The 18,153-nt window shown below is 41.6% G+C and overlaps 1 protein-coding gene across 1 annotated transcript; it reads left to right on the top strand.

Annotated features, from left to right (window-relative positions):
* Positions 1-2,187: 2,187 nt before the first annotated feature.
* Positions 2,188-10,217, top strand: rhcgb (Rh family, C glycoprotein b). The gene is made up of 11 exons (XM_052060409.1): positions 2,188-2,909; positions 4,528-4,720; positions 5,107-5,257; positions 5,936-6,083; positions 6,167-6,333; positions 6,429-6,566; positions 6,842-6,978; positions 7,067-7,191; positions 7,268-7,341; positions 8,064-8,131; positions 9,269-10,217. Exons 1-11 carry the CDS (start codon positions 2,687-2,689, stop codon positions 9,300-9,302), a joined length of 1,458 nt encoding a protein of 485 aa, XP_051916369.1. The 5' UTR covers positions 2,188-2,686; the 3' UTR covers positions 9,303-10,217.
* Positions 10,218-18,153: the final 7,936 nt, after the last annotated feature.

Below are 18,153 nucleotides of genomic sequence, written 5' to 3'. Positions count from 1 at the left end.
GTGAGGGGGGGACCGGAGCATCCGGAGAAAACCCACGCAGGCCCGGGAAGAACATGCAAACTCCACACAGGGAGGCCGGAGCTGGAGTAGAACCCGATACCTCTGCACTGTGAAGTCAACGTGCTCACCAGTCGACCATGAGTCACCACATTGTTTTGATTTCAAACAAAAAACTGCGTAGAGCGTCCCCAGGGAGAGCAGCATTTCATAAAGTTAACTGAAAATCTAAATAAATAGTTCCCTGAAGTTAACACGGTTTTAAATTGATCTCTCATTGGCCATCAGATTTTTTTTTTTTTCAATTATCCGGCCAGTTGTGAATTGGTCCATCCTTAATAAAACAGTTCTTTTTATATTCTCACAGTGGCAATTGAGGTTCATGGGTCACACAAGCCTTCTTTCTATGTTTTAGAATCTCTTGCATAATGTATTATCCAGTAGAGGATTGGAATCAAAAATGTTGCTTTCTTTTATGAAGATACTACTGTTGGCTCAGGCCTGTGCGGAGTTTACATGTCGTCCCTATCCTTGCGTCGTTTTCCCCTGGCTACTTTAGCTTACTCTGACACTCTAAAATATGACGTTGCGCTAATTAAAGACCACATTGTCCAGAAGGTCTTGATTAGCCCTGGAATTGGCTGACGACCTTTCCAGTGTCTACCTTGCTTCTCTTTTCAAGTCATCTGGGATAGGCTCCCGCTCACCTGCAATCCTAATGAGGACCAACAGTATAAGATCGATAGTTGGCAAATTTGCATCACATGGACATTCTGAGATTAAATTCAGCAAATGTACCTTATTTTTTTCTATGGAGAAAAATAACATGAAAAATTGGACCACTATTGTGGTAGAAAACAATCTTTCCGATCAGTGTGTCGAATAGAGTGATATGAATGGAAGGGGAGCATCATCCCAGGAGAGCTTATCATGTGCCTGAATGGCATCACCAAGGCAGCGATGCCAACTCAAATGGTCAACGCAGCGATGTGTTTTCATCTGATAACAAGCTTGTTTTTTCTCAGCGTCCAATGCTGCCTTGACAAAAACTATTATCTTCACAACTGATATACCGTTAAGTCATAAGACTAAGAATTTAGATTTGGTTTTGCGATCACATTTTGTACTGGTTAATTCATAGTCTTGTTTGATCATTTGTAGGATTGCTTGTGCTTCGGTTCTTACTCATTTCAGGTCCTTTCAGACGGATTCCCAAGACAGTAAAGAGCATGCGTAGCTCAAGTTGAGTTGTAAAAAGTGTAATGATGACCATCGAAGCATTGCAACATAAGGATGAAAGCGTGACTCGTTTTCTTTCTGGATGCAGAAGTCATTCTGGCGAAATTGAGAATAAATTAGTTTTCTAGCCAATGGATACTTTTTTTTTTTTTGTATTACAGGTAAGAGTTTAATGCATGGAGCTGACTCGCTTTGTGCTTTTGTCTAAGAGGCGATTTCCATTGTGCATTGTTTAATGGTGAGTTTTACTTCATGGTGCTTTTAATTCGTTTTGAACTGCACGAGTGACTCACTGTGGTGACCCCTGAAGGAAAAGACAGCAGTTATTTCTCATAATTTGACTCTGGAAGGGATTATTTGATTTTCTTCTGTTTCCTATGAGGGGGTAAAAATATCGATGGTTGACCATTTTGTGTGTGACTGTCAAATCCGAAGCAATTAGCCTGATAGCAGGCCCATTTATCAACCAAGGCATGGTCAGCAGCTAATAAAGCCGCATTGAAATTTGTGAACAGTAACGTTCGCGTGACGTGACCAACAGCGTAAGAAGTGGAAACAGATTGATGTCCACTTCTTTCACCACATCTCTTGCGCTGTTCAGGTAGACAGCACAATAAATGTGAAGTTTTATTCCCTCCTGAAATCTCAGAACTGTTACGCAGACGCGCTAACCCACCCGTAACTGTCCTCCCCAGTATGAATAATTCTTGATAAATTTAGAACACAATGGAGAAAATCTAACAGTGGCTGATAAAATGGATGGTCCGTCACAGGATTCCACACACTTCTTTACCCGCTTGAAAGTTCAGTGGACACCTGGGTTCACCTTGAACCCGGTGCTGTAATGGTTGACTGAGTCAAACCTGCCAAGCACCTTTCTGGTGTCTTGTGGGAAACATGTTATTTACAGTGCATGCTTCACAGGGTCTGACTTCTGAAGTCATGAGAACAACCCCCATTGAAGTTTATATCGCTTTTCTGGTGCACACTTTATTATTTTGCACACGAAAGACCCGACTATTGTTTCCTTATCGGCGTCGACTTTGAATTTGCCACCTTTTCAGTCCCCAATATCGCAATCATTCAATCAATGAAGATCTGAACAGCAGTTGACTTTACCTCTGTGGACAGAATTTTGAATCATCATCCGCGGAGATTGAAAAAGGTAACCAGCCTATTTTTGACAAAGTAAGGAATAAAAAGTCCAGACTTCTCTTTTCAAATGTCGGGATTAAATGTAAAAGATTTGAAACACTGCATGTTTAGCTTCCAGACGGTGTCGAGGGAGTGACTATGGGAGTGTCATCTCATCTTCGCTCACCTTCACTCGAGCGTGGCCTTTCACTTTGTCAGGAACGTCAAGAGAGGACATCCAAGTTGAATGATTCCACTCCTGAACATATATTAGAACAAATTGAAAATAGGCAAAAAGAAAAGCTAAGGCTGCGGAATGGGCTGCGTTCAAAGCTTCAGGGAATTCTGCGATCGTTCTAAAAATACAAACGTTCGTCTCAGTCTTCCGGCAGTGTGTATAGTGTGGCAGACAGCCATGATCATCCTATTTGGGGTTTTTATCCGTTATGACGAGGAGTCCAATCCACACTGGATAGAGCACAGGAAAGAAGCAAACATATCAAGTGACATTGAGAATGACTTCTACTTCAGATATCCAAGTAAGTGACTTCATCTTGGCTTGTGTCTCGTCTCTCATCCAATCAGTGTCACCTTTTTTTGAAAGAACAAATTCAATGCAGCTACTGTTCTTGGAGGTGCAATGTTGCGAATAAAGTGTATTTTACTTTTAGAAAAGAACAAAAAAAAAATTTAAAAAGCGGGGGTTTTTCAGGCTGAGACGGAATCAAATCACCCGTACATAATGAGTTGACACTGCTGACATCCACAGGTGATTATTTCCCAAGGGGTTGGCATTGTCACCCAGCTTTCCCAGTTTATGCGTCAAGTGTTTTCCAGTTGCAGCTTCGCTCAAATAAATAAATAAATAAATAATGCCATATTTTCTTGTAGTTACATATACTTTTGTGTTGAGATCAATAAGAACCTGTTGTGTTGAGTCACAACTGCCCACAATGGTGTCAAGAGACTTTTTTTTGGGGGGGGGGGATAATTATTTTGAGGGAAATAAAGACTTTCAGTTAGATGCACTCAAACACACTTTTCACACGATGCTGCTTGTCACAATGTATCCTAAAGTTTCACAGTGACAACATATTGTGCCAGTAGATGTGTCAGATGGTTTGTGGTCATGTTTTTGGAAATGACACCGGCCGGGTGATGCTGGTATCCACTGGAGAGCCAATAGCAGGCCTTGTTAGAAAAGTTTGCCTTCCAAAAGATAATAATGATCAAAGTTTTTTTTTTTATTAGTTTGACACCCTCTGAGCTGTCTTTATTTACCGTGCTTGTTTATGTTGTTTGCCATGTTTTCAAAACATCACTGGATCATATTTTTAATACTGTGCTTAATACCACCAAAGTGATCGGTAAGGTGACAAAAATCTTTATGTAAAAAAAAAAATTTAATGTAAATTGCAAAGAGACCGAATGCAATGCTGTCCAGGATCTTGATTGACTTTTCATTTTGGTCAGATTTCAAATCAATTGTTCCCCCGTCGAGAATGTTCTTCTAAAATCGTCTGTTAATGGGTCAAACAAATGCAACCTTAAATGTTTTAGCTGTGCTGGATCAGTCAATTTGAATATACAGTACGATGATCCCTCGCTCACTTATCGTGGTTTCAGTGTACAGTATTGCCGATTTTTCAAAAGTATTCATCAAATAAATAAATTAATAAATACATGGTGAAAATGCCGCAAAAGGTCCGCGAGAGGCAGCGAAAGTCATCAAAACAACAGGGAGTCACATAGAGCAACATATTACGTGTATATTTCATGTGTATGTTTACTTTGTTATTTATACACCAACCTAACCTAACTTATACATCTTACACATGTATAAATATATATTAGTATATAGTATGAAGTAATGTTAATTACTACAAACATTTACTTCTACTTGCTTGTATACCATTAAATTTGGCCTTTTAAATATTATATGTCCTCATACACATGTACATATCACTGTATGGGGGGGTACCTACTTTGTGGATTTTCCTCTTTTGTGGGAGATCTTGGTTCCCATTAACCGCGATAAGATCACTGTATATACGGTATATATATTTTTTTGTCGTACAAATTTTAAAAAGTAACTTAGCCATTGTTGTCTCCTTATTATGTGTGAACCATATCCTAACACCTTCTTTGTTTTTCAAGGCTTTCAGGATGTCCATGTGATGATCTTTGTGGGCTTTGGCTTCCTGATGACTTTTCTCAAGCGCTACAGTTTTGGCGCCGTGGGTTTCAATTTCCTCATCGCAGCGTTTGGCCTCCAATGGGCGCTGCTGATGCAGGGCTGGTTCCACTCCCTGGATTACACTGATGGAAAGATCAAAATCGGTGTTGAAAAGTACGATTGTCAACCGAATCGTAAATACTGAATTATATAAATCATTTAAAACAAATGATGCTCACAGTTGGGTTTCTTTTTTTTTTTTTTTAATGGAGTTGGATGCATATGTTTGATCGTTTCTGCCAGACTTTTCACAGGACAAAAACAAAAGATGTTGCAAAAACCAGTCGACTCGGATACATTAGATTTAATCACGTTTCTTACCAGTGTAGATCGCTGGTTCCAAGGTAAACTGAAATGTGACGCTCTTGAGAAATGATGATGCTGTTCGAATCTCGTCTGGTGAATGCACAACCATAACCTCCGTTGTTCATGTTTCTGAAAGTAAATTGCTCAATACTTACAATGTTGACTCCTAAATTTTCACATTTTTTTTCTTCAAGTTTAATTAATGCAGATTTCTGTGTGGCGGGCTGCTTGATTGCTTATGGAGCTGTGCTTGGGAAGGTCAGTCCAGTCCAGCTGATGGTCTTGACCCTGTTTGGCATCACATTGTTTGCTGTGGAGGAATATATCATCCTCAGTGTCATACACGTAAGTATGAGGACACATGTGTCGGTTTGTCGAGATATCCTTCAAAGCATTTTGTTGTTTCAATACGAAATAAATGAACTATAATTAAGCAGCAGCATAGCGAGGTAGTGTGAAGTGCGCCTGCCTTACACTCGAGAGGTTTGGGGTATGAATCTGCGCCGGCATGCCAGGGCCCCCCCCCCCCCCCCCACGCTTGTGTCGGTTTACCCGGGGTACTCCGACTTCCTCTCACATTCTGGAAATATATATGCTTGTTAGCTTCATTGAAGACTGATTTGTCCGGAGGTGTGAATCAAGTCAACAAGTCAAGTCAACAGTATTTATAAAGCACTTTCAAACAGCCATCGCTGCATACAAAGTGCTGTACATGGAGCGATTTAACATGCACAATAAACAGTAAGACGAATCGGTAATAAAGGCGGTAGAAAGCACCAGACAGTAAAATCAAGAACAAATCTAAGTCATGCTGAGTCGAACGCCAAAGGCTATTTTCCTCGATTTGGCTGACAACCAGCCCGAATTGGAGTAAGCTCTTGAAAGAAAAGGAATGGATCAACAGTATAGAAATAAATAACATTGACTATCAAAAGAGAGAGAGAGAGAGAAAAAAAAGCAATAACATGAACGATAGCATAAAACGGAGTGTTTTGTGACCAAATAAGCCTTGTTGACCTGAAGGCCCGAGATGCAGGAGGCTCCATGGTGATCCATACGTTCGGCGCTTATTACGGCCTTGCCATCTCGTGGATGCTCTATCGACCCAACCTGGACCAGAGCAGTCGCCTGCAAGGCTCTGTCTACCACTCGGATGTCTTTGCCATGATAGGTAGGGTGGCATCACGAAAAGCTGCATCACTTTGTTGTTTTGACTCGGCGTCTCGTGACTTCTTTGCAAAATTCAATGGGTAGGAACTCTCTTCCTATGGATGTTCTGGCCCAGTTTCAATTCGGCCATCGCCGACCACGGGGACGGGCAGCACCGAGCCGCCATCAACACCTACCTGGCCTTGGCTTCAACAGTGCTCACCACTGTGGCTTTCTCAAGCCTCTTTCAGAAGCACGGCAAATTAGACATGGTAAGAGTCCCTAATAGACCTGCTGAGAAGCCAATTTAAGTTCGGTGTTCTGGATACGCGCGGCATGGACGCACGTTTGTTCTTCTTCTGCGCAGGTTCACATTCAAAACTCCACTTTGGCCGGCGGCGTCGCAGTGGGAACTGCAGCAGAATTTATGCTGATGCCCTACGGGTCTCTGATAGTTGGCTTCTGCTGCGGTGTCATCTCCACATTGGGTTATATCTTCCTCACGGTATTCTTCACATGTTTAGATGTTCATTAGCATTCTCATGGTGGCCGAGTTAGTTCCCCTTTGAGTTTTAGTTCCTTTTTTAAGAAACTGTTGTATGCTTCTACGCTTTGTGGGAACAGTATGGAAGTCCCATATCTCTTCCGACACAAGGCACTGTGTATTAAGGCAGTGATAGATTAGCAAACACAAATACTGCACAATCTATTGACCGAGGTCTGACATTGGAGGTGCTGAACTCCACTAAACCATTGCTATGTTTAACGCTGCTCTCACAGCCATTTATGGAGAAGCACCTGAAGATTCAGGACACGTGTGGAGTCCACAACCTTCACGCCATGCCTGGGCTCATAGGTGGTATTGTGGGCGCTATTACTGCTGCAGCTGCTTCTGACTCGGTTTATGGTAAAGAAGGGTGAGAAGCATGTCGGGCTCAAGGAATTTTTGATGAAGTTAGGCTCTTGGCCACCCTTAATGCTTTCTTTTTTTTTTTTCAATTAAAGGCTGATTAACACCTTTGATTTTGAGGGGGATTTTGAAGAAATGACTCCCACAAAGCAGGGGGGTCACCAGGCTGCGGGCATCTGTGTGGCCGTCTGCTTCGGTGTCGGTGGAGGCATCATGGTTGGTAAGCGACGCAGACTGACCAAAACTGACTTCAACACTTTTGGTGCAGTTTTATGATGTCGTTATATACTTGACAGGTTTTATTTTAAGATTACCCATCTGGGGGGACCCGGCTGATGACAACTGCTTCGATGATGAGGCCTACTGGGAGGTTAGCGACTACATCAGTCAATGTCATGAGCGTCTTTCGGAAGTCACAATACATTAAGTACAGTATAGAGTGACCAAGCTGTGACACCAGTTGTACAGGGACCAAACATCCCATACTAGTAGTGTTATCCGGTACTCCGTACTACCGATGGCTGCCCACAAGCTCCCCTGGGGTACATGGCCGAACACTTTGTCTAAGTTCGCATTTTGACTGGTTCTGCAACCTCCCATACAACTTCGAGGATACTGCTGAGGGTGTCGAGCTGGTTTCAGTCATCATAGGAGGTCTATGAGCCGTACTTTGCGTGGTCAATCACCTCAGAAGTGTTTGCCATGGGTGACCCTGCCAGGGGTGTAAAGCCGCAGACAACTTAGCTCACTGGGACACACAAAACCCTGGAACATGATAAGGTGATGGCTCAGGTGTATTAGTCCAAAAATGGGAGCAAGCATCCTTAAATTTCACAATTACAGTTGGCTCTTGGTTTTGGAATAGTAGTTTTGAAGTTGAATACATGAAAGCTAAAATTCGAAAAATAAGAACTAGCACAAATCTGCAACACAAATCATAGCAAGTAGCAGCTGTGATGATGCATTCTCATTATTTTTTTAAACTACGCTCTCAATGCTGTCACACTAAGACCATGTACAGTGTGTTAGCTATTTTTCAACTTTCCAGCTGATGTAGTTTGTACCCCTGAATGATATTGAATTTTTCTGCAGGTGCCTGATGAGGAGGAGAGTATACCACCAGTCCTGCAGTATAACAATCACATGCTCAACAAAGACGTGTAAGTGTTTTAGTTTGAAGACCAAAAATGTTCAGGTCAAATACTCCCATATCCAGTCAATTTAGTCATTCATATTTGAAGAATTACTAGCATCACATAGGTTCCTAGTGGAGGGAATATTACTATTGTGCAACTTCAAATTCCAATTTCAATTTGAGAAACACAAAGAAGAGTGAGTTTGGTTAGTCTGGACAGTTTTTCCAGTGATCGGAAGAGCAGTGCATGACAAAAATAAATATTTAACAAGGCCTCTAACAATAACCAAAGTCCACTCATAAATGCAAGAAGTAATTAAAAAAAATTGTAAGGTAAGTAAAAATAAATATGGTGTAGTGTCGACGCACTTTCTCAACTAGGAATGTGGCTGCCAGAAGTTACAATTTCTTTCTTTCAGTGAAAAACAAACATTGACTTTAAATGTTCGCCCGATTGGATGATCCATTACTGCTCAACGTGTGAACAGTGCTTCCACCGGTGGGCAGTACAGGACTTTTCGGGAGGTGCAGAGAAATAGAAAGAAAAACGTTAATGATTTGTTTTTGCTGTGGTGAGCGGTGCAAATTCGAAACTCTCCAAAGTAGGCTCCAGAACATTGTTAACAAGGCTTGATTTTTTTGGACTTCCTGACAAATGTTGCAATGATGACATAACTAGACAGTCAAACTGAGATTAACATGAGAGCGACGAGTGTAATATTTTTCGGGAGGTACTGTTGTTGCTTTTATTATCCTCTTGGTGGCAGCACTAATTCATGAAAGAGGATGTCTCCAACGTTCAAGCCGCTGAACAGGACATCAACGATAACGTTCGAACTCTTCTTCGCTTACACACACGCTTGCTGATTGGGCGATGTTACGTCATGTTCACGCTCGTGGGTTTTGTGCTTGTGCTGATGGGGTTTTCACAGCACACGCGCAAGTACATTTATACAAACGCGCACAAGCGACCTTGATGATGCAACGTTGCTGTGTAAATGACATAATTCAATGAGACGTAATTTGTCGTTTTACATTTCGCAAGGACCATTCTAAGTGAATTACTGTACTGTATACCTGTTTGTTTTTTTTAGTCAATGATTGTTTTAATTATGGGCCTTAATGTATTTGTTTGTTTGTTTGTTTGTTTGTTTGTTTTTAGAACTGAGTCAAATTTCACCTTGGAGCAGAACTGACCCAGCGTCTTGAAAATGATGGTTTGCCGGCTTGTGTTGGTCCCTTTTTAATATCCCGATGAACAGAATCATTCATTCCATATTTTCAACGTCTGAAAATAAATTATTGGCCATCCAGAGAATATATTTATGTAAAATTAGGTGAAGTTAGGAATCTAACTGAAATGGCTAAATATAGGTCATATTATCACATTACAGTTAAATGATTTCCACAGTCTAATTCAATATTTGTACAATGTCAATTCATAATATGGATTTGGCCCTTTTTAAAAAGAAGCAAGACATAATGAGGCTATATTGTATGTTCTTTGCTGGGCCCATATTGATTTGTTCTTGTTGGAGAATTGCAGATTTTGGAATTGTTACAAGGTTGTGTATTCTGAATAAAATGTTTAATGTGTGAGGAAAGGTGAAATCACAATAGATCGCTGAAACTCTTTTTGCATTGTTCTCTTGTGGTCATTGGGGTGTCAGGCATTAAAACGGCCACACTTGTGTGATGTTATGAAAACACACCATCATCATCATCATCATCATCATCATCGTTATGAGTATGAGGTGCTGGAAAGCCCCAAAATAACATTTTCGTTTTGCATTTTGATTTTGATTTTATTTTGATGACTGTGATTTAACATGTGTGTGAGTGTGTGTGTGTGTGCGTGTGTGTGTGTGTGTGTGTGTGTGTGTGTGTGTGTGTGTGTGTGTGTGTGTGTGTGTGTTATGTGGCGGAGTGAGATGGTTTCTGGTGCATATGAGAGTTTTCTGTGTGTGAGAGGTAAATGTGTTTTTTGGGGGATGAGGGGGGGATATATGGTACCGTTAAGAGTCATCAACGTCAAGGACTCACTGATCCTGTTTGCTGTGTGTTCATGGGTTTGTAAATAAAGTGTTTGCAACATATAAATCACCCGCTATCTGATTTTGCTCTTAGATTAGCAATGTCATACAGGTGTTACATTTACAAAATATTTTAAATAGTTTACTGTAGTGAGTTGCACCGACAGCTTTTTCTTTCTTTAAGTGAAACGATTAAGTTTCTTCGACAGCATCAGTGAAGACTGTGCTTGAATGTGTTTGTAAATGCTTTTTATTTTTCCATGCAGCTCATTTCCCTTGCTTGTGATTGAAATCGTAATTGAGTTTTCAATGAGTGGATGAAGTGTGTCTACCAGATACTGCCTTTAAAACAATATGCTAATGAAAAGGATGCTCACTCGAGTTAAAATATCTCCAGCAAGTCCTTTCCCCAGGAGTGACACAGACTTCTCAAGAAAAGTTCCATGTATACTGACCCCAGTGCACACTTGAACGACCCAACGTGCACTTGCCTTTACACTGTGACTTCAGTTCAATGGGCAAGAAACGATAAAGGTCAAAGTCTGTGTTTCATGACATTGTTCTGACCAATGATGACCACTCTACTGAAAACGAGCATTCTGTCAGTTTTTTTTCCCACAGATACGAGGCAGCAAGGAGTTTGCATGTATCCACATCCAGTATTAACAAAAACAGGAACATGTTTGAGTAAAGGAGGTAATGATGCCACAAGTGTTCCAATTAAAGGAGATGCAGCCCTGCCGAGAGAAAGGGTTCCCACATTGCTGCATTGATACTAGCCACACACACCCACCCATCCACCCACCCAACACACACACACACACACACACACACACACACACACACACACACACACACACACACACACACACACACACACACACACACACACACACACACACACGCTGGCCTCTTCTCATTGGACCTCAGTTCCCGCTCCTACTTGACTCATGTTTATTCTCCATCTACTTAAAGAACAAATGCAGAACTAATTCAAGGCGTTGTTTACATGATAGCTGGCCTTCTTAAAAGTGCAGGTGCACCAGGCCTCGGGGCCTCGTGAGACCCAAGTTGAGCGTTTTTTTTTGTGTTTTTTTTTACTCAAACAGCCCTATCGTGATATTTGATTGACAGGTGGGGGGCATTAAGGAGAGGGTGGGAAAGGAGTACAGAAGAAGGCCTCCAGAATGGGTAGTGCACAAAACATGCTTGCAAACAAGGGGCCACAGAGACACTCATAAATAATAAAGAATTTGCGGGTAAAAGTGTGTTTACACTGCGTGCCAGTGATAGCGTTTGCAGATTTGAGATTAGGTTGTAATCCTTTACACATGGCTATAAAATGTACAGAAAGGCAGAAATACATCGTGGGGGGTCGTGGGGGTATGGGAGGGTGCCCGCTGATATGCATTCACAGCAAAAGGGCGTGACCTCTGACTGCAACTGCAGTTTACTATTGACACGTGATTAGTTCAGTGTGAGCATCTTCTCCAAGTGTTTTCATGTTACATTTGTGTTTTTGACTGTTCGTCCCGCTCAGCAACTGCATCAATGACTGTGCTCAAAATGTCCCCACCAATTCCTTTCTTTCTTTTTATAGTATCTATTTATATAACTTTAAATTTTCCAGGTAAGGCTATTCAGAACAGATTGTCATTTGCAATGGGGAACTGTCTGCAGGCAACAAAGTCAAACAGCGAAACAAAAGCGCATATACAATATGTACAACAAACTGCAATGTGATATAGTTCCACATTTACATCAGAAATTACAATACAAAATAGCATGCAGTCAATAAAGGTGAACAATATCGTTTTGAAAGGACAGTAAGCAAGACGAGGTGAGTTTTTAATTTATTACAGTCATTTGCGGAAGAAAAGTGAAAAGACGATCAACCCAAAGTAGTGCAGACTGCTGAGAGCGAGGGTGATGGTATGCATGGTGAGTAGAGTGCAAAGATGTGGTGAAGAGAGGACCAATTAAGCAAAGAGTACAGTTCACACCGTGATGGGCGTTAAAGGGAGCACCAGCACGTATCTGATATAGTACTACGAGTTGTGTGCTCAAATAATCGATACGCCAATGTACCTGTATAGTTGTGGGCCTTTTTACAATACACATATCGATTTGGAGACATCAGAATTGATATTTCACATTCATTCATAATGTTTCCTGGCACATCTCTGATAGCTCATGCTGGCTGTGCAGTGTACACTCATATCAGCCAGGCACAGCGCCGCCAACAATAAAAGAAAACATTTTTGTCATCCAGCATAATAAAAATATCGTTTGAGTATACAAATAAAAATGTACTGTATGTAAAACAGGCGTCGCCAATGTGAAATGTGTATTAAACTGGATAGCTGTTCATGTTAATCAATACATAAGAAGTAGCTCTCAGTTTAAAAAATGCTGGTGACCTCTGATGAAAAGTAATGTAAAATATAGAGATACATGTGTATCGCGTTACGTGACGATTGTATAGTGGCACGTATTGTATCGTGAGGTTGTGGCAATACCCAGCCCTAAATCCTACCTCCTCTGAAGTATGTATGGAGAAATGAGGCTCTCTTGAAATTCACATTATGGCTCGCTACAGAAAGCATAGAATTGACTAAGCGATGGTTCATAATGCCCCAAAAACTCATCAGACAAGAGTAGGGACACCCTGAGCTTGTCGGCAGCCAATTCCAGGGCATGAGCAGAGTCAGGGGAGTGTGCCATGACACCTCAGTGAATTCAGCATCAAAAGTCTGTGTGAAAATGGCTGCACCATGTCGTCACAGATTGGCTGGCAACCAATTCAGGGTGTACCCGCCTACTGCCAGAAGACGGCTGGGATAGCCTCCACTACCCCCTGCGTGCCCTGTGAAGATAAGCGGATGGGAAAATGGATGGATTGGATGGATGTCGTCATACATGTTCAAAAGACAACCTGCTGTCACACCAAACCAGTGGTTAGCGCGTCAACCTCACAGTGCAGAGCTCATGGGTTCGATGCTGGGACTTTGGGCTTCCGGATTTCCACCCACATTCCAAAACCATGCGTGGCAGGCAGATTGAAAACTCGAAATTGCCCCTCAGTTTTAGTGTGAGCGCGAATGGTTGTTTATCTGCTATTGGCTAGCAACCGGTTCGGGGTGTCCCCTGCCTACTGCCCAAAGACAGCTGGGATAGGCTCCAGCATCCCCAGTAACCCTTGTGAGAATAAAGCGGATCGGAAAATGAATGAATTAACTTGATGAAGATCTGTGACACTGTGTGCAGTATTAGTGCTTCAACATTCGTTTTGGTTGCTTTTCAAAACAGCCAAGGTATGGTGCACCTTGAGACACACTGTATATTTTTTTCTGAACATATGGGTCAAATTCTGAACTGCACAACCTCGGTGGTGTCTCAATTTTATCATGAAACATCTTGGTATTTCCTTCTGTCTTTTACAGAATTGAGTAGCAGTTGTTCATGCATTCAGGGATCCATGCTGTAACTCCAACAAAGCAGTAAAAGGCCTTAATGAAAGCCGCAAGTCCATAAATGTGTTCATAAACTTGTTCAAACAGAGGTCTCAAACAGAACCGTTCATGTTCTATTATTATTCAAGGTTAGTTCACTTTTTTTTCAATACTTGAATTTCACTTTTATGGAAGACTCGATGCAGACCAGAGACACCCAGACGCTATCTCAAGCGGCCACAGCATAAATTGTGTTGAGGACCTCTGATACGATAAACCCTTTCCATTTTTTCCACAGGTGTTTTGTAGGCCTTATGTTTCACACCATACACAAAAATCAATGCAACTCCCACCTGTGTGTGCCCCAGGTTTCTCCCCACTCCACTAATTGTCAACAGAGGCTGTTTAAGTGTCCCGATCAGACCACAGTGGCGAGGAACAGCAGATTAAGCATGATCCTATTCGATCCCTGCGAGCCCCTTCTTACGCTCTGTTACACCAGCATTTAAAAAGAGGAGGGTGTTCCTTTCAGACTTGTGATATGAATCCCAGACGTATGGACCAGAACAGAGCTTTGCCCCCCCCCCCCCCCCCGTTTCACAGAAAAGACCCCTTTTTGGCAACCTCCAATTCTAGTTGCTACGCGCGTCTGAGTTCAATGGCGCGCTCCTGTTGTGAGGGGACAAAGCCTCTCAGTCATCCAGCCATGGTTGCTAGGGGAGCCAGAATGTATGGGGAGGGACGGGCTGCTGTTGTCCCAGACCAAATGTCTCTCTTAAGGCGGGCAAGAAGGAGTGATTGACAGGTGGCTACACGCTCCACTGCAGATCACCCGGGAGGTCTGAGGGAGGTGACATTATATCTCTGACTGAGTGTGTGTGCGTACTTTGCTGAGTTATGCAGTCAGAGGAGACGGTATATATGATGGTGTAAATGAATGCCTTCTCTCTTTCTCTCTCTCTCTCTCTCTCTATATATATATATATATTATATGCGTGTATATATATATATATATATATATATATATATATATATATATATATATATATATATATATATATATATATATATATATATATATATGTGTGTGTGTGTGTGTGTGCGTGTGTGTGTGTGTGTGTGTGTGTGTGTGTGTAATGGTACACACGCCTGACTTGTATGCAAGCAGTGAGGGATCTGTTCCAACTCAGTGATGGTGTGGATGTGGGCGTGAATGGTTGTTTGTCTCAATACAGTATGTGCCCTGCGACTGATTAGCAACCAGTTTAGGGTATAGTCAGCTATTTTCGTCCGAAGTCAGCTGGGATAGACTCCAGCGACCCTCATCAGGAGAGCTGATGTTGAAAATAGATGGATGGATGGATGAATGTGTATATATATTTATACATATATGTGTCTGTGTGTGTATAGAATGAGAATTATTTTATCGTAACATTTTTCTGAACAGATTTGCTTTTATGCATTGACAAAAAAAAAATTATAATACTTCTCCGTCCGACAAATTGTACACTGCTACTGTTGCAAGTGTTCTTATCAGTTTATATTTAGTGTGAAATTTCACTGTTGTATTCATGAAGGTTTTCTGATCTTATTTTATCTTGTCTGATGAAAACTTGCCCGATGGACTCATTGAAAACCTCATCAAACCATCTGTCAGTTCGACTTCAGCATTGGATCTCATTAGATGAGCAAATGAGTGAACATTTCTGTATACGGTTTACCGACTTTTGTAAGATGAAGAGCCTTTGTTCCTCCTCTTTAGCCAAAACTGATCAAGATAAATATTTAATTGTACTTTGCCATAACCTTGACATGTCATATGGCAAAGTTCCTTCTGAACTTTTTTTCTCATACTGTATTCATCTTTTGATCAAGGACCCAAATGTATTCAGTAAACAACACAAACATGGAACCTTGCCACTCCAATACTTTTTGAGGGGGCTCAACGCATAAACTCTCAACAAAAACTTACATCGGTCATTAATTGATTGCAACAAACATCAATCGAAAAGTCTATTGCCAAGAAAATGTTTGTTCGAAAAGGGTTCTCCTAATTATCCTCTAAAACAATGTTGATGAGAATCAAAATTAAACGTATGACTGGTGATGAACGAGAGACAAACGCAACTGAGTGTGATCCAAATGTTCAATCAATGTTGTTGTGTGGATTTGCATGGAGGCAGATTAGGGAGTCTTTGTGCTATGCGCAGACACCAGCTCCCCCTCCAGGGGCGGGCAGCAGACAAAGTGTGGCGCTTCGGATGCAAAAGGGTTCACGACGGAGCCCGTCTGGCCTGGCATAGATGCTTGAGACTGTCTGGGTTCTGCACTCCCAGACAGGGAACCCTTCCACTCATCAGATGCCACCCATTCCCATCCCCGTCTCTCCAACCCCCTTCCCCTTGACCTTGACTCTCTGTCATCGTGGCCCTCCAGACAGTCTGGGGTCAAAGGCTAACACAGTAGTCACACATCAGACACGGTTCGAGTCCCCTGTGTTCGTATAAATGCTGAATGATAAATCACCTCAAACCAGCCTGTTGGAATGTGCCTTGGAATTCCTGTGGTGCTCGCGCGGCTCAAAATGATAGAGGGGAAATATAACAACAGTTTCTTTTCACTTTTTTTTGGGGGGGGGGGCTAATTTTGTCCCAGCGTTCCTGTTTATCCATGGATAGCAAAGAATATCATATATTTTCAGGGAATCAGCTTGCAGAGAAAATGTTAACACTTAAATTTGAATGTGAATGCCAGCAAATCACAGCAGAGTTATTAGCGTGTGGCAACAATTTGGGAACTTCATTGTTGTGCAGTGCTGATTAACCAATATCAGCTTGCAAATTGCTTGCACAGATCCTTTCATGGTGTTTCACTCTTTCCAGTGGCATCAAACACCCTTTGAAATTCTTAAGATCTATCACGAAACCCTCTACAACATGGACACTTTTTTCTTTTTTTCCCACATGCAATGGAGTCTATTTCCTGCTTGTTCTTTCTTTCTGTCCCCCCCCCCACCCCTTGCTCTCTCTCTCTAATAGTACATCTGCATCACAGTGCAGAGATCATGGGTTCAAATCTGGCCCTGGCCTTCCTGTGTGTGGTTTGCACTCTCCCTGTGCCTACATGGGTTTTCTCTAGGTAGTCCGGTTTCCTCTCACAGTCCAAATACATGCATGGGAGCTTGATTGAACTCGAAATCAGTAGTTCTTAACCTGGGTTCAATCGAAACCCGGGGGTTTGGTGATTCAGTCTAAACAAGTTCAGTGGCGGTCAGGTCACGTGCAGTGAAAATTATGATTCATGACAACTCGTCAACTTAAGAACTTTCTCCTAGGTTAATGGATCACTCTAAATTGTCCAGAGGAGTAGGTGTGAGCAAAGTTGGTTGTTTGTCTCTGTGTGCACTGCGATTGGCTGATTTGTTTGTTTGTTTATTTATTGAACATATAAAACACAACACAACAACAAATTGACAAAAGTGAAGGAAAGCAAAAATTGTAAAAAGGAAAAGAAAAAATCCCTGTCATCATCACAATTCTATGTTCAAAGGAGTAGGAAGAAGTAAGAAACGTATCTAGTCCTGCCCCTTGTTATGTAGCAACATATGAGTTGATCCTTTTTCAATACAAAAATAAAGGAAAAAATCAACATATCATCAATGCTTTTATCCTTATGTGTACTGTACTTATCAATACAGTTCTCGGTTTGTATATACATACTCACTCTTGCAGATTTTTTAAATCAATTTTCTCATATTCATAATAAATACTACATTTCATTCATACATTGAATAAGTTGATCAATGTAATTCTGATGTATTACTATATGTTCTAGGTAGAACTGGTCACCAGTTAAGAGAGAGAGAGAGAGAGAGAGAGAGAGATGTGTGTAAAAAAATAAATACACACACACACACAATGGTGCCATTTAGCTTCTACGTTCAAGATTTAAACTAAGAGAGAACTGAGCATTAATTGCCTTTACAAGCAAGTAATTTGTAATAATTAGTAAACAAAGTAATAAATAAAAATTTCAATGTTTGGATGGAGATACTTTAACTAATCCAAAAATGGAGGTTATTCCGGTCGATGTGAGAGGAAACCTAATTGCATAATGACCCAATGGGAGAAAGGGCCGCCCTGTTATTTCGAGGCCTGGGTCCATTCATAGGGAAAGGCACGAAACATGTGTGGAAGGGGTGCATGCATGAGGAAAGCCTTATAGGATACGTTAAATCAGCTCGATTGGGAGTTTAGGCCAAGGCCAAGGCTCCAAAGAATGGCCCACTAGTCACAGGGTGGGAGGGAGGTCGGCTTCAGAGAAGTTCACAGACCCCATTTCCATTCTTATGCTAAAGTTCGCTTCCAGACTCTTTCACTGCAGGCACAAAAAGCTCCAAGCGACTTTCCCTCCAAAACGTGGAGAGTTTGTCAACAGAATTCATTCAAGTCTTGCTGCAGTGGTTCTTCGAAACATCTAAGATCTCATCTGCAGAAAATCGCTTGCTTTTGGACCATATTCCAAACTATTCGGTACAACTTCCATCGTGTTAAATGCACTCC

Source organism: Hippocampus zosterae, chromosome 3 (genome assembly GCF_025434085.1).
Source record: "Hippocampus zosterae strain Florida chromosome 3, ASM2543408v3, whole genome shotgun sequence".
Classification (NCBI taxonomy): Eukaryota; Metazoa; Chordata; class Actinopteri; order Syngnathiformes; family Syngnathidae; genus Hippocampus; species Hippocampus zosterae.
This window is presented reverse-complemented; position numbering and strand designations above follow the sequence as displayed.

What these genes read in the sequence shown, in the direction of transcription:
- rhcgb (XM_052060409.1), top strand. Translation starts at nt 2,687, where the DNA reads ATGGGCTGCGTTCAAAGCTTCAGGGAATTCTGCGATCGTTCTAAAAAT. An exon ending in CTTCTACTTCAGATATCCAA is followed by an intron (nt 2,910 to 4,527) that starts GTAAGTGACTTC and finishes TTGTTTTTCAAG; the next exon opens with GCTTTCAGGATGTCCATGTG. An exon ending in AGCACGGCAAATTAGACATG is followed by an intron (nt 6,334 to 6,428) that starts GTAAGAGTCCCT and finishes TCTTCTGCGCAG; the next exon opens with GTTCACATTCAAAACTCCAC.